Below are 16110 nucleotides of genomic sequence, written 5' to 3' on the forward strand. Positions count from 1 at the left end.
GTTAATGATGCCTCACAGGATCTTGTGAGGTTTGTTGTCACATCTGCAGGAGACTTTTACCTGAGAGTCCCTCCCTCTTGCAGAGCGTGGCGTTTCTTGGCCTCTGAGCACACCCACTCTTTAGGAGCGCCCATCGTTTCTTCTCTTTGTGCCAACGCCTCAACCAGTCTGCTCAACAACAACCTCTGAAAGTGAGCTTTAAACAGAGAGCAGTTTGATTAAAAAGAAATGAAGAATCTAAGATTAGTCGAGTGATATAAGTCATCAAACCATTTCAAAATTCTGCATATTTAGAGCATCTTTTGTTGTCAGGCATTGAAAGCGTACTTCAGCAATATATAAATAGAGATCAGCATTGGATATTTACCTCCTGTGTGGTTTTCACCAGTTCCTAGAAGGTTCAGAAGGACGTGCATCCTCTCCATACTTCTTGGAGCCATGCCGTCGGGGTCCCTCAGCAAACCCACTGCTTTCTGGATGCAAGACCTCACTAAAGACAATCTGTCAAGCTGAGCTCTGTCGCTCTGTAAGCAAAGAGAATTATATTATTTTTTCAAGTGTAAACATTTAAACATAATGAAACATGCTTTCATTATCATCTCATTTCACATTAACTCACATGCCTGTCTTCTTTAGAGGCCTCTCCTCCCCTCAAGGTTTCTATATCATCCTGGTTTGCTGATGAAGATTAAAAATACTGTTTATGTAACAAGAAAATGAGGCTTAAATTGCCTTTTGAAGGCAAAACTAACCAAAACTATATATTTATTAAAAATCTAGTTAAGAGCTTAATTTTACTTTTTAGATTAAATAAATAAATAACCGTATATTAAAACCAAACACCTGTGACGGCACTCAGGCTTATTAAAGCTGGCCGGTGAGATGTTAGTAACTATAAGTAATTCACCCACTTTCTCCTGTTGCATTTAACATCAAACATCAAACGTCTCAGTAACAGTTTGATAAATCACAGAAAAATTGCAGAAACTTACATGAATGAAACTGTAAAAAATAAAAGGTACTGTTGTTAAGAGAGCTAGCCTAGCTAGCTAATCAGGTTAAATGAGCAAGAAATATAAACAATAGCATCTTTCATCCTTTGTTATTCTGTGGGTACTTTGGGTTAAAACACAGTGTTGTATGTAATGATGATTAATAAGCTCCAGGTAGCGTGAAAACAGGTTTTTATTTCCTTGACGTACTCTCTGTCATTACAGAGTAGTATAATACAGTATAATACTTCCTGCACAGTGTTTACCTGTGAGGGCAGGTTTGAGCAGGCTGCTAATCAGAGTTCCACAGAAAGCCGACAGGTTCAGGCTCATGTCCTCCGAATCTCTCAGGTCGTCAATATGCACCGAGTGCCAAACTCCTTAGATAGAAAAGATAAAACATTATGTTATTATTGTAATACATCAAGCATAATGCTCCAATCATGAAAAGTACTGTGGTGGAACAATAACTGTTGTCCCACTTGGTCCTCACCTCCTTGGAAACCAATGTACTGGGAATGACTTGGGATCCTTGAAACCTTCACAATGAAAATCACCCAACAAGTGTGATCCTCCAGTGACATCAGATAATTCATGGTGCAGTATCTGTTGGCAGACAAATACAACGCAAATGCCTTCAATGTCCCGTTTCTCACCGACCCTGCTTTAAATCAGATCTGTTCACGAGTTTGAGGTTGAGACCTACTTTGCTGATGCAATGAGCTCGCTGCTGCAGCGGGATTCCTCGAGGTCCATTTGGATTAGCAGAATATGAAGAGAGTGGCCAGCGTTTTGAAGGAAACCCCTAATACAGACAGATGAGCAGGAGCAAGATTAATCCGCATCAGGGTCTCTGATACCGCTGCAAAGAAAATGCTACTCTGAACTAAACCGGTAAGCACCTGCAAAGCCAAACTTGCTCATTTCTGCATCACTGTCTGTGTTTAGACACTGCAACATCGAAACTCTGCCATCATCAACTAAAACTTGAAATTACACTGGGGTTTTTTTTTTCAATTACAATAATAACTTGGGTTTCACTTTAGCTCTGTGAGAGATTGGCAACCTGTCCAGGTCCAGCACCCCGCCTCTCGCCCTATGGCAGCCTGGATTTAATCAATACGTGTTACGTGTTACTATTCCAATACTGCAGAGTAACACAAGGAATACCAACTGTGGTCCAAAATGGAGCTCAGTGGCAGGTCGAGACTCATGGGAGAGCAGCTTTATTTTGCACAAAGATCTCATTGAAAAATAACTCGTTAAAACGCTGTAAATCCTGCTTTATTTGAAAAATCGTTACCGTATTTTATTGCAGAAAGAGACTTCAGTGTCGAACTGGTGGAGCGACAGTAGTAGGATCCTGTCTGTGTGCAGTCCTAGAGCGTGGGCTACAACCTTGACATCTGATTTGGTTAACAAGCTGGAGAATGTAGTAACCTATGCAGAACCACAAAGCACACAGTGCAGTAAACAGACTGTAAGGAATATGAAGAACAAACTAGAGGTTTGTTTTGCGCCTTACCTCCAGAAACTTGCCGGACTCCTGATACACCTTCAAGCAATCTTCCAGAAAATCCCGAAGTGAGTGGTGATGCTGTTGCTGGAAGTACAATCTCTGGAGTTTGTCTATTTCTTGCTTTGCTAAATCTGAATACTTGAGCCTCACCACGGCATCAGGAGTGGCACAGTTTAACAAGAGACCTTTGGCTAAATCCAAGACTTCGTCCTCCTCACTTTGTCTTGCAGACTCAAAATCACTTTCTGCGTCCATCATCGCTTCACTTTCTGGCATCACTTTGTTTTCATTACATACCTCAATGGAGTCATCATCATTCTTTTCACATGTCTCAGTTTCTTGATCTGTTTCCATTGCATCACCCACCTGATCATCTTCCAGCTGAATTACATCTTTCTGCGTGCTTGTCTCAAGTGTTTTGTGTTGTTCTCCCTGTTGCTGCGGTCCTTCTTGAGTGCCTTGTGCTTCTTGAGTGTCTTCCACTCTTAGTGCTCTCCTTTCCAGGGCTTGCAACAGAGCGCTGGCACAGGCATCACCATGGAAGCCAATAAAAATGTCAGATTGTTTGAAATCTTCTGACGCCTCGCCGGAGAACTCCTTCACCCACTCTCTCAGTCTGTCAAGAACTATGTGCTGCCACAGCTCCAGATCGGTGCTCCTATCCACTCTGTGTTTTTCCAGCCTGTTGATAAGGGGCACTGGAAAGTGCTCATACACCTTCTTCTGGTCCTCCACTACCACCAGTCTGAAGTTTGTATGAACACGACATTTGACCCTATGGGAGCCAAGACCCAGATCAACGTACTGCTGCTTACTGAGGTAAACATAGTACTGGTTCAAGGCATCGTAGAGGCTTTCATAGAGATTCTGCATGTTGAGGAGGATGACAGTACGTCCAGTCTCCATGCATGTTTTCACTCGGTTCACATTACGGCAGATTTGGGCATATTCCTGGTCCTTTGGGAATCCTGAACCAAAAATGATTTCTGGCTGTGGATTGTCTCCTTTGGCAAACACTTGTTGCTGAAGGATATGGAGAGCTGCATTGTTGGTGGTCAGTAAAAGGAGGTACCGGCTCTCCTCAGTGGTGCCATGATCAAGATTCTTTTTTACCATTTGCAGGGTGCTTGGTCTTGGAATTTCTTTAAGGTCTTGGAGAATCTCTTGGAAAAATATGACAGGGTCAAAACCTTCTGGCTGTCCACTGAAGTTACGTAAGATGGCCTCTACCATCTGCTCACCATCCGGCTCACGCTGTGTAGTTTTGACTGCAGCAAAGAGCATTTTGACAAGGCTGTAATAATCCCTCAGGCCAAAGAACTGATTCTTGGAGGTCTCCTTACAGATGCTCAGAAAGGCCTTTGCCAAAGCTGGGAAGAGGTGTTTGATTTTCAGGAGAATTGGGTTGGAGGATGAACAAATGCCTTTGGCAGTTTCAACAAGTTCATCCTCACTTGGATCCCATCTGGACACAAATATCCCTCTGTTCATCTTGGCTGGATCCAGAGCCCAGTTGGAGATGCCAACAAAGCCGACCTTCATGTGTGGATCTGGCTTGTCATTGTCGATGCAACCATCCTCCAAGAGAGGGTGAAGGGTTTTCAGTGGCATCTGAGGAGAATCTTCTGCTAGTCCTATCTCATCAAGCACTACCACTGACACATACTCGTCCATGTTTTTATCCTTCTGGAAGCGAGCACAGTTCCTGAATGTTCCTATGATGCCCTCTGGACTTGAGTGAGGGCTGCACTGGAAGGAGACCATATGAACTTGCTTGAGATTCTTGAATAGCTTGCAGTGGGAATTCTGTCCCTGCATGGCATCAGCAACCACAGTTTTTGCAAGTGACTTGGAGCTGCCTGGCTTGCCAACCAGAAAGAGTGGGATCCTGAGCTCAATACAAACCACCATGAGAAACACATTCTCTTTAAGTGCAACATTTTTGGCTATAGTCTCCCTGGTTTGTATGTTCTGAAGGAAGAAGTCTTGACAGGAAGAAATCTCTGTCTGCAGTGCATCTGAAGAGCGGTAACAATCCGGGAAGTACCTGCAAATGTTATCCAGGTACTCCTCTTTGTTCACCAGAGATGGGTAGTAGCAGACTCCAACTGCAAGAATCAGGCACTTTAGTGTTTTATCATCCTCACTGAGACGGGTGCAGTTGCTGAAAAGGACATTGCTGTGCTGGTAAAACCAAATTAGCACTTTCATGGACCTCTCCACATCTCTGAGACTCACAAAGCTGCACTCGTTTTTACGACTTCTCATGTATTTCTGGGAGGCTGCTAACACATTTGAAATGATGCTCTTGCATGATAGTGGCAAATGATGGTCAGCAACTTTCTTCTGGACAATCTGTTGGATATAAGAAAGCTCAGTTGAATCACTCAGCTGACCAAAATCCCACACCAAAGAAGCCATGCTAGGAGGCAGAGGGTGAACTCTGTAGACCAGCTGCCTTAGAGGGACTTTGCCAAGGCGGTCTTCTGTTTCATCAGCCTTCACTCGGTATCCCAATCCAGCACGTTCCAAGCGTTCCACCATTTCAGGTGAGTGCTTCCTGTAAGGATTGCAGGCAGCTATTACTTTTAAACCGCTGTCAGCCTTCAAAGGTTGTCCTCTCACTGTTCGGTCACACAGGATTTCCTTGATGGCAAAAATGGCCTCTGTGGTGTTGGCTTCATCAAAGAATAAAATGGTGTCTAGATTGTGCTTCACACGGTTCTGGTGAGCAAGTGCCTCGGCCTCCTTCACCTTCCTGTAGATCATTTCTGCAGTGGTTCCACCATGCACCTTAACAAGTACCATGTTCTCGACTGATCTTCCCTCCCTTTGTAGAGTACAAAGGAAACGAACCAATCTGGTTTTTCCACAGCCAGTCTCACCCATGATGACAACAGGAATTTCACATCGGAATCTCATGTGTATGGCCAACATCTTCATCACATTGTCAGCAGTGAGCTCATAGGTAGGGTCTGGATCAAATCGCTTGTCTGCAATTCCTTTCTTTGCTCCAACAACGCAAGAAATCCTTTTGATTTTGTCTGCCCGGGGTAACTGATCAAAGTCCTCAGTGAGAGATATCCTCTGCCGCTGCAAACCTTGAAAAAGCTCTTGTGACATCACATCATGTATCAGGACTGCACTGCTGCGAGGATCAACTGCAATGAGTGTGTTTTGCCTATAACTTTGTACATTAAAGCCGAGGAAAGACATTGACATGTGGTCCGCATTGAAGAAAATGTATGGATGAGACTCATTTTCCCAGCGCTTACGAATTGTCAGACGGGCCAGAAGTTCCTCTTCCTGACTGTTCTTCATGAGTGGCATGGGACTCTCGTCGGACATGTCCAGAGATGGCGAGGCAAAATCTCTTGCCATTAGAATCATGAACTTTACGATGAACCCTTTGAAACCAGGAAGCTGGTCAGCAAGGAATTCTCGATCGCAGAAAATTGAGTTCTCACAGTCTTTCAGTTGCACATTGAGGAACCAGGAGAAGTTCTTCAGCTCACCCCAGGATGGATCTTGCATTCCACAGTAGGACAGGAAGAGATTGAGACAGTCACTGGGATCCCCCATTCTGGAACCCTCCTGGTAGTTAAAATGATCCAGATCCTGTTTCTCCTTGTAACGCCTTAAGTACTGATAGGGTCTTTGAATTCCCTCACTGCAAAACTCCTGACCATCCATCAGTGGATCAAAGGTCTTAACTCTTAATGACCTTTGATTGGCCAATAACTGCACCTCTCTTGGAGGCCTACAACGAATGGTGGGCAAAACATCAAGAAGTCCAAGCTTCGTCTGCATGAAAAAATCAAACATTAAAGAAAAAATTTAATCAACAGGCGATTCCCAAAATGTTCTCAAATCGGCAAATGATTTATTTGAACCTTTTAAAAGTTTACAGATATAATAAGCTTGCAGATTTAGGGCACTGAATTAAAATATACTAGACTCAAAGACAATGTTGGAGTTGTTACTCAAAAAAATGTATTGCACATTACTTGTTACTTTTATTTAAAGTAATGCAATATAGTACTTAATTACTTGGTAGGGAAAGTAATTTGTTACACTACCACATTACTGTTGCAACTCCTCCGGTTGCAAAGCATCCAGATATATAAAAGTCTAAACGACCGTCAAATTCAGAGTCCTGTGGTAAGATTCACCACTCACTTGTGACAACAAAAAGACTCATCATGAGGTTTCACAACTTCACTAACCAACAGGCAATATCAATCTTTTACACATGATGGTTTTGTATGAGTTCTTTACCATCTAAAATATTTTAGCATTCAAAGTTAAATCCATTTATAAAAAAAAATCTAGTTAAAAAGATGAGTTTTTCTTAAAGACATGAAATGTGACGTGTGACGAGTTCTGAAGTTCTATTCAATGAGGGTCTAAAAAGCTCATTACCTCTTGTTGATGATTTGGGGGGAATGCATATGTTTTCAGGACCTCAACTGTGATTAAGTGAGCCACATTTCTTCTCCACAGCATGCCATGGCTGTCGTTCAAACACCCCAGAACTAACAGGTGGAACAAGAGCTCCTCCAAACCTGAACGAACCTGAGAGGTGTCCAAAGTGAAAAAACAAGACAGACTGTCAAGACAAGCACAAGCAACAGCAGACCAAACGGCCTGCAGCTGTAAATGCTTGCATACTTACTCCAGCAGTGTCAATGTGCAGAATGACAGGATCCTGCTCTCTCAAAGGTTCCAGCTTCTCTGACAGACTCCTAATCAGTGAGTCTATGTCAACGCATGGCTCAATCAGCTTGAGGCTGATATGTTTTGCTCTGGAAGATATCTGCTGGAACTTCTCAAACAAACGATCAATGTAAAGGGATTTCCCTAAGAAAAGAAAAGATGCCAACATTTAAATATTGTAACTGAACTGCATTTTTAATTAATTTTAGTGCAAGGAGGGGTTGTCCTTACCGACTGCAGGGCGCTCAGATGACACAATCCAGACTGAGAGCTTGTCTGGAGAAACCCGTGTGACGGGGTTTTGCTGAAGCATGTTTTCTGTGAAGTGGTGATGTAGATATTTCCTGGCAGTGTCGGCTGTTATACCCACACCAGCCTGCACTTTATCATTGCTGAAGAAAGAGGGCACGTATCTGTGCTGGTGCACAACCGGACTCACTATGACCAGACGATAATGCGGGCCGGCACTTCTCTCAAGACTGTCGAAGATCTCCCCTAAAGCTACACTGACATCATATCCCAGCAGCCCTGGATTCACCAGAGAGTATATCTTCTGGCAGTTTTGTCTGGAGCCTTGACTCAGAGCACGGCGCAGAAAGATCTCCACCTCCTCTTCTGTGGTTTCCTCTCTGCAGACTAGAACCTCATCAACAGACGGTAGAGGCTGCTCTGGACTGTCCGTGTAAAAAGAGAGGGTGGTGGTAAAAACCTCCCCAATGGGGCACAGAACGAGATTGGGCTTTCCTTCCTGGAGAACTGACAGAAGGTTTCTGATCGTGTGCTGCTGGTTCATCTCAGAGAGGCATGAGAGGAAGTTGGCTAGTGTCAAGATATCCAGCGACTCACTCAGGTAAAGACTCATGTCTTTTTTGAATTGCTGCCAGAGATTCTCAACACTGTCCTCTTCATCTTCTTCATCATCCGAAGAAAACTCCATCAAGTCGGAAACCTCTTTCATGTCCACTTCAGCCTGTTGTGCTGGCATCAGATCTTTTGAAGGTTCGTAATACGTGTCGTCGTCATCAGATGAAACATCTTCTAACTCATCAGCGTTCGAGCTCATTCTTGCTGCATTACTGTAGGCGTGTCTGACATCATTTGGCGTGCACTCGGGTTTTATGGGAAACAGTAAGTGCCATAACTGCTGAGGAACAGACGCCTGGCGTTGACACACTTTGTGTATCCAGTGGCACAAATAAACCATCTGCTCCGAGGTGTAGTGGTTCAGCAAGCCAAAGCGGGAGCGCATGCTGCTGATGAAGGAACGCCATTCCTTCTGGCACGTATCCATGGACTGCGCAAGGCTTTGCAGCTGCGCTGTCACCCCACCGTAGTATGTCATCCGTTTATCTTTCAGGGACAAGAAGGTGACTCTGATGCATGGCTGCTGTTGTTGGCAGCACTCGACCTCAGCGTGCCAGTCTCTGAAGAGCATGTTCCCAGATGTTTGCATCTGAAGAAGGATGGTGCCCAGTCTCTGAACTCCCTCAAAAACCTACGAGGACATGGCAGCAGGAGTTTTACAGTTAATACTATCCTAAACCACAGACACCGGGTCTACAGCTAAAATGTTTAACTCTCTTTAGCTTAGGTTCTAGTGTCAGTGGACAGAACTGCATTTATTGCACAAAAAACTAGTGATGGTGTCAGATATGATGACTTATCGTCATGCTAACCAAGAGTACATTAAAAGGGTCTGCTTTTTTTCTTGAATACTTTTGAGATCTCCTGCATCCTATTATCTCAGCTGTAAAAGTGGTGTAAAAGCTTTAATTCGAGGACACAACAGGTACACAAGTCTGACAAATAAGATGAAACACAATAAAGAAGCTGAGAACCTTCCAGTGAGTTTCCTTTGCTGAGAAGAGTCATAATTTAACCGTTTAAAAGCCGCTGACCTCTGTGAACCTGTTGACTTGCTCTCTGCCGTGCTCCCCTTTGGATGACATGAGCATGAGTTTGTTTTGTAGCTCGAGCAGATCCTCAAGCTTGTAGCTCTTCTCCTCTCTGCTGCTTCTCACTGTGACCTTCACCATGTTTTGAAGACATCTCTGCAAAGGAATCGGAAAAAACTGACTAATAAGAATTTGAAAATCACTTCAGTTTGTAAGCCCCATATTCTGTTTGTCAAAGGAACACTGTGCACTCACCCTCTGTGTGTTTTTATCAGACCAGTTTATGTGATAAACTCCATTAGCATTAATAGAGGAAGCCAAGGAGAGGGAGGACTGCTCGACAGAGCCGTGAGTCTCCTTCAGTGCTTTTAGCCAGCTCAGTAAGCGGGTAGACTCGCTCTGAAAACCAAACCAAACACTCTTATAGCTGCTTTGCAACATCAGCCAGGATGTAGGCGTAAAAATAAGAGAGATGATGTAAATACCAGTTTTTACCAGTTTGTCAGGGAGCTTCTCATCTCTACTTTGGGCGTCCCACACCTGCCGAGCACACCTCATGAATTCATTAAAGCCAGCTTGAGGGGAGAGGGAGTAGAGCAGAGGGGCATAGCCCATCACTGCATCATGGAAGCAGGCCACCTGATCGATCTCTGTGTCGTTCTCTCCAGCAGATATGGAAGCCAGATCCACGTAAACCTTCACATCACTCATGTCTGTTGACGGGAGAACAAAGTGAGGATGGAGGCATCTTCTGCAAGGCCACAAGATTATTTATAACCAAAAAAGGGACGCTTTGTGTTTTTCATGAGATCACCTTACTTTTAAGGTTCTCTTTGACCCAGGTGACAAGAGTTTGGCTCGCTAGAAACTCTTCCAGACAGGCGGTGTGCTGCTTGGTGACCTTGGAGAGTTGCTGTCTGGCACGAAACAGGTCGTCACTCAGAGAGCTCAGAGCCCTGCGCTTAAAGCTGTCCTCTTTCTGTGAAAGGTACAAATATCGTCATAGAATGAAACATTATTTAGTTAATATCAATATAAATGTTTGGGCTTCTGTGTAACTTATGTTTTATCCAACAAATATCACTTGTTTTAGTATTTATTTTTACAGTAGGAGTCAAGATAGCTGAAGACACCAAAACTATGAGGAGAGCTTTGCACACATTTAGCACGTGAAGTTGCTCCTTGATGGTTTTAAGAACTTCAGTTCAGTTGTGCAGAAGATAAATAAAGAAGCGTGACTCAGCTACTGTAAACATGCACATTGTGGCAAGATCTGCTCAGTGAGCTTAAATACACTAATTACATTAATACATGAAGGTCAGTAGGTCCAGAAATGTTCTCTCTGCTTTTCAAAGATCAAGCAGCAAATAGATATAAGTAAAAGCTCTTGGGAGGAGACTGTATCAGCAGGCCTGTGTGATGAAAGTGCTACGTGAGGCCCCGCCTTCTTGAGATAAAAAAGAAAAAGAAAACTGCCATGACACAGAGAAGGTGAACAAATGGCATCTGCACATGTGCAGGAGGAGCTGTGATGATGTCTGGGGGTTTGCTACTGCCACTGTTCCTGCAGAGACACACAGTCTCATCTAGTTCAAGCTCAGAGGGAAATACATTTGTTTTTTCAGCAGGAGAATGAGCCAAAAAACCCCTCCAGGCTCTGTAAGGGCTAGAAGCCGAGAGTCCCTCCAGGCTGATGCCTGACTGAAACTCCAGGTTACAACATTAGAAACTGTTAAAAACAAATTCTGGAAAATGTCGCGTATATTTTTTTCCTACACAAATATATTAAACGTCTTCAGTTTTGGTCACCACGTCAACGAGACTTTGAGAACATGCTTTAAGTAAATAGTAATATTCATAAAGTATTACCAGTTGACTGAGTGTTTCGATCTCAGTGAAGTTTCCAGAAAGCCTCATTTTTCCTGCAATCTTCAGCACGGCGCTGGCTGCAGCCGCCGCCTCGTGGAGCTGTCTATACTTCTGGATCTGATCGAGTCTCATCTCCATCCAGTTGACCTCAGGTTTGGACCCGCCTGCCTCAGAAAACATCTCCGACATCAGACCCAGCTCTGTTTTTATGATTTTCCCATCACCCTGGTCCCCAGACTCAAGCAAAACCTGATCGAGCTGCCTAAAAGTGATATTTGCTTCTGCAATGCTCACGGCGAGGTCACCAAACTCGGTGAGCAGGGGGTTCCAGATGTTGTCGCAGACCTGTGTTAGGTTCACTGAAACAGGAGCTTGGAAGGGATTTCTGGCTGCCAAAGATGCAGCTCCTTTGACCCACGAGGACAGAATCAGGTTGCTGTCTCGCAGTTTGTGCATCTCTGTGGCCATTTTTAAGACATTCATACTGGTTTTATACCAGAGGATGCGTGGAGAGCCGGCACTCTTTAATTTGCCTTCAGCATCAAAGGGCTGAACAAGCATCAGTTTGTTCAGGCTCACAGCGTGGAGAGCTGCATTGTGCTGCTCCTCCAGGGCCAACATCTCAGGAACTATTGACATAAGAACCATGTTAGTGTGAAGAAGCCATTAAACCACCACACAGCAAAAATATTTAAAATGATGAAATGAACGACATTCAACTCACCTGTGATGCTTTCTGTAACCTTTGCTATCATCTTTATGAGAGCGTCAATCTGCTGTTTCCTCTGCACGAACGTGTTCAGATCTTTCTCTCTCTGAGCTAAAACCTCGTCTGCACTGACAGCAACCTTCTCAGATTTAGCGTTTGACTTGTCTGTGGAAAACACGATGCAGCTCATATTAATCAAGACAGTTTGCAAGCATGAGCTAAAGAGGCAAACGGAGAAAATTAGTTAACTTTGCATCCCTCTTGTACTTAAATCTTCTGAATATCTCATTTATATAAAGGACAGGATGTGTGAGATTATTAAAAACAGAATGAAGGAACAGCAGACTCTGATGGTTCTCACATTGCTGGAAAAGCTTTTTAAACTGCTCCCGGTGTTTCAGGCAAGTCTGCAGGTCTCCCAGAGCCACGTCTCCTTGAAGCAGAGAGCCCTCCAGAGAGTGTACGGCCTCCACACAGCTGTGGACCACCTGCCCTGCGGTGTCGTCCACCTGGATCGCCTTCCAGTCACCTGGACCAAAGCAGCAACACCGCAGTCATCACAAAACCCGAACAGCAGCGAGTAAAAATTTAAAGAAGACGTAAATGAGCAAAGAAATGACGTACCCTTCAACAGGAGATGGCTCACGGCGGACTGAGGGTCGAGCAGCTGAACCACCACGCTGTCTCTGAACCGTGCAGCTGACTCGACCACCACAGCAGACACAACAGCAGCAGGAAGTGCTGATCTGACCTTAGAGGTCAGACTTCGCATCAGGTCTCCCTCCTGCCTTCTCTAAAAACAGAACACGTTTACTCTCCTTCTTCATAATGTATGCTACATACAGTGGTTCACTTATCAATACTGACGTTAATGTGAATGGGAAAATTTTCCAGTGAGTCTTGTTAAAGTCCAAACGCCACACATTTATTCAAAGCTGACATTTTACATTCACATAAAAAGAATTTTACTGGAGAAAAACTACAAATTTTGAGAGAGAAAAGTTTATTATAACCAAAAATGAACCTTTTAGTTAACTTAAACCAAAAATATGTATCTTAAGTTTTAGTCTTTTTTAATAGGGTCATATTTGCAAAGACAGCAATGGCCAGATTTCCTAAATGGGGCAAAATGCAGTGTGTGCACGATCTCCAAATAAAGCTCACAGGCAATGTTATAGGCAATATCAAGTGCAAAAAAACATGCTTTTTTCAGCATTAAAAATCGGTGCCGTTAGCAGTAAACTGCATGTCGTAAACAGTAATGTCAGCAAGTCATTTTCACCTTTCTTTTAAATTTCCCCGCCCTATTTTTGGTGTCCTGATAGAGGAACTCTCTGAAATGCATAAACAACAGAGTCAGGTGCAAAAATCTCTGCGTTCTCTCTTACACACAACCCTGTCACTGAGCTTAAATAGTTTGTACTCAGTAAATCAGGCCCTTAGTCTGAGGAGCCTGTGTTGACATGGACGTCTACACTACTGTGAGAGAAGTTTGGGTGCGTAGTTCCTGCTCCGAACTCCTCAAATCTTTTCCTGACTACTGTTACAATGTATAAATGTTATATCATATTATATAGTGAAACTAATATGTAATAAACTAACAATACAAATGAACGAGAAACCAGTTAATCAGTTTTGTAGCTCAGAGATCATCATTAAAAACACAAAAACCAAATCTTACATTTGACCTGCTAAAAGCTAACTGACCTAGCTCGGCACCATAGAATAAAAGGTTACGTTTAAAATCATATCTATCAACTGATCGATTTGTTAAACCAGCTCTCTGTTACATTTTTTGTTGTTCTGAGGTTTTTGAGTGTAATGTAGGGAAAAGACAAGTCAAAGCTCGAGACACAGACTGTGGGAGAGAGCGAGGGGTCACTTGGCCGTGAAAGTACGGTTGCTTTTTGATCTGAACTACATTGTGACCCTGGTGATCATTACGTCTCTTAAAACACTTAAAAGTGCATCTTAATCTCTACGCGTTTGCTAAAAGAAAATAAAGTCTATAACTTTGGAAGTGCTCTTTAAAGGTTTTAAAAGCGAATATTGAAACTGTGCTCTGACTCATTTATTAATTCACAGTGTACCTGGCAGATTGCCTTGATCGCAGAGCGACACAGCTCGTCCAAACAGGCCTGTATGACTTCATGGTTTTTACTTAATGCAGTCTGAGACGACTCGAGGCAGCAGAGCATGACTTTGTCCTCGTCACTTATCTGTAAATAAAACAGCTCGGGTGAGTTCAGAGGGAAAACATCTGCATGCTGAACCGACAGCAGTCTGAAAGAATAGAGCTCAGGTGTTTCTAAAACGAGACCAGTAATGTTGGTCTGACACCGATCGGTGCACGGGTCCTGACCTTGGACACCCTCTTCCTCAGGTCTTTTTCCAGGCTCTGCCTCCAGCGGGATGAAACTTCCTCAGAAGAGCACTCGACCTTCAGCAGCGCGTCCCACATCTGATAACATCACAGGCATTAAACGAGGTGAACTGAGTGGTTAGAGGCAGGGCTGATGGGTAACTCTGATTATCTAATCAGAATAAATTACTAATATCAGCCCAGATTACATTTAAATAAGTGCAAAGAGATTATAGTTACATTATCGAGGATCCCTTTTTTACATTTCAGTAATGTCTTTAGAATGTGCAATTATTGACCAACAAAAAATACATTTAAAAATCATTATTAGCAACGTAGTTTGATTTTATCAGCTGTGTTTGCTACATGCCTCGATTTCCTTTGGATAGCGGAGTGATTTTGATGATGTCAGGAGCGGGTTTGAAAGCAGTTCGTCTCTCTTCTCTCTGATTCGGTCCTGCGTTGCAAACAAGTCCTTCAGAAGCTGCTGCTTTAAGGTCTCAAACTCATCTTCTTTGGACTAGAAGACACAAAACAAAGATAACAAATTTAAGATAACAGATCACACTGAGGCATTATGGGACATATAACATGTAGGGTTTTACCTCTTTTCTCAGTTTAGCCTCCAAAATCTCTGCCACCTTCAGCACCAGCTGGTAGGACAGGACGATGGCCTGGTACCACGGGACGATTCGCACTAATCGGCACGTGTTATTTGCAACATCAATGCTGCTCGCGAATGCATGTTTGATGGTTTCACTTTCAATAATTCTGCAGAGACAAAGTTAAAGTTACAAAAAGCACAACACCAGAATGTATCAAGCACATTTCAGGTGTCATTACCTGTCCTTCTCTCTGTCTACCTTCAGCAGGATGTGGGTTAAGCACTTCTGAGCATGCTGCATGTAGGAAGAACAAAGGTGATCACAGAGGACTGTATTAAAGATGGAACAAGGTCAATTACAAAGTTAAAATAAGTAAGTGGGTTTTTCACCTTTAAAATCTCTTCCTCTTTCTTTAAATCTGATCTTTCACCACATTTTCTCAGTCTGTACAACAGACTCTGGATCAGCTGTTCTGCAGATACTCCTGTCACGTCTGAAAATTCAGGAAGGTCCTGAAATGCAACCAGAGATAACCAGCTCACCAGGAGCAGAGGCGTCTCTGTAGCCAGTGATAAGTGCTCCTGGATCAGAGAGAGCATCCTCCTGTGGATGGAAAATGAAATAACTCAGTAAATCAGATCAACACTTCAGGGAAATAAAGAAAGCTACGATGGGTTTGAGACAGACTCACTTTCTTTTGTCAGGAAAGAACTGGACATTCTCTCTGAATCCACTGAAATTGATGCTTTGGAGTCCAGACCAGTTCTCTTCTTCAACAGTGGGACCCAGTTTCATTGCATCAGCTCCAGGCTGTCTGAGTCTGAAGAGGAGAGGAACCAGCAGGACGACCTCTGCCACCATGTACTGGGCACAGCAGTTTATCAGACCCAGCACAGTGCTGAGGGGGAAACCGAACCATGTGAGGATACAAGCTCAAATGTCAACACCTCAATCAGCACACCAAGATAATGTTTAAAGATGAAGGTTAACTTAACTTAGAAGTGGAGTTTCATTTAATTTTGTTTAGTTTTTAAAGTAATTAAAGCCTTTGAATTGCTATGCTGCTTTTTTATTAGTCCATAAAATGTAGCAAACAGCAACATGTATTTCACATCAATTAGATGGATTTTTCTTAAACAAACAAACAAAACGTTTGTCAGTGAGAAACTGTTGTCTAACCAGGCCAAGAATTACTTTTCTTAAAGATTGTAAAAACCTACTGTTGTATGATTGTGAAACAACTCTGCAACCCATCCAGGTTTTTGTTGTCCAGTGCAGACTGTGAGACCAGCAGACACAGCTCAGCCCAGCCTTTAACTCCAAGGTTGATGCTACAACTTTGGGTAACCATGAAAACAGAAAGCCCCAGAACGAGAGGACTAGTGTCCCTGCAGGAGCTCGGGAGCTTCTCCTTCGGCTCTCCTTTTAAGATCTGGAGCAAGT

General features: G+C 43.3%; 1 protein-coding gene across 1 annotated transcript in view; it reads right to left on the bottom strand.

Moving 5' to 3' along the window:
- Window positions 1–16110, bottom strand: part of rnf213b (ring finger protein 213b) — a 32597-nt gene that overhangs the window by 14019 nt on the left and 2468 nt on the right. Inside the window, exons 4-30 of the mRNA XM_005725937.1 lie at window positions 15888–16099; window positions 15359–15565; window positions 15057–15270; window positions 14906–14961; window positions 14668–14833; window positions 14433–14582; window positions 14063–14161; window positions 13791–13919; window positions 12325–12493; window positions 12062–12229; window positions 11716–11865; window positions 10992–11620; window positions 9942–10101; window positions 9618–9835; window positions 9378–9521; window positions 9126–9278; window positions 7459–8722; window positions 7187–7371; window positions 6934–7086; window positions 2518–6315; window positions 2296–2432; window positions 1699–1797; window positions 1486–1598; window positions 1259–1372; window positions 620–678; window positions 368–524; window positions 61–196 (exon numbers count right to left, since the gene is read on the bottom strand). Coding sequence (XP_005725994.1) covers window positions 61–196; window positions 368–524; window positions 620–678; window positions 1259–1372; window positions 1486–1598; window positions 1699–1797; window positions 2296–2432; window positions 2518–6315; window positions 6934–7086; window positions 7187–7371; window positions 7459–8722; window positions 9126–9278; window positions 9378–9521; window positions 9618–9835; window positions 9942–10101; window positions 10992–11620; window positions 11716–11865; window positions 12062–12229; window positions 12325–12493; window positions 13791–13919; window positions 14063–14161; window positions 14433–14582; window positions 14668–14833; window positions 14906–14961; window positions 15057–15270; window positions 15359–15565; window positions 15888–16099 — 9239 coding nt within the window. The remainder of the gene's footprint in view (window positions 1–60; window positions 197–367; window positions 525–619; window positions 679–1258; window positions 1373–1485; window positions 1599–1698; window positions 1798–2295; window positions 2433–2517; window positions 6316–6933; window positions 7087–7186; window positions 7372–7458; window positions 8723–9125; window positions 9279–9377; window positions 9522–9617; window positions 9836–9941; window positions 10102–10991; window positions 11621–11715; window positions 11866–12061; window positions 12230–12324; window positions 12494–13790; window positions 13920–14062; window positions 14162–14432; window positions 14583–14667; window positions 14834–14905; window positions 14962–15056; window positions 15271–15358; window positions 15566–15887; window positions 16100–16110) is intronic.

Source organism: Pundamilia nyererei, unplaced genomic scaffold (assembly GCF_000239375.1).
Source record: "Pundamilia nyererei isolate P.nyererei 1_Seehausen unplaced genomic scaffold, PunNye1.0 scaffold00017, whole genome shotgun sequence".
Classification (NCBI taxonomy): Eukaryota; Metazoa; Chordata; class Actinopteri; order Cichliformes; family Cichlidae; genus Pundamilia; species Pundamilia nyererei.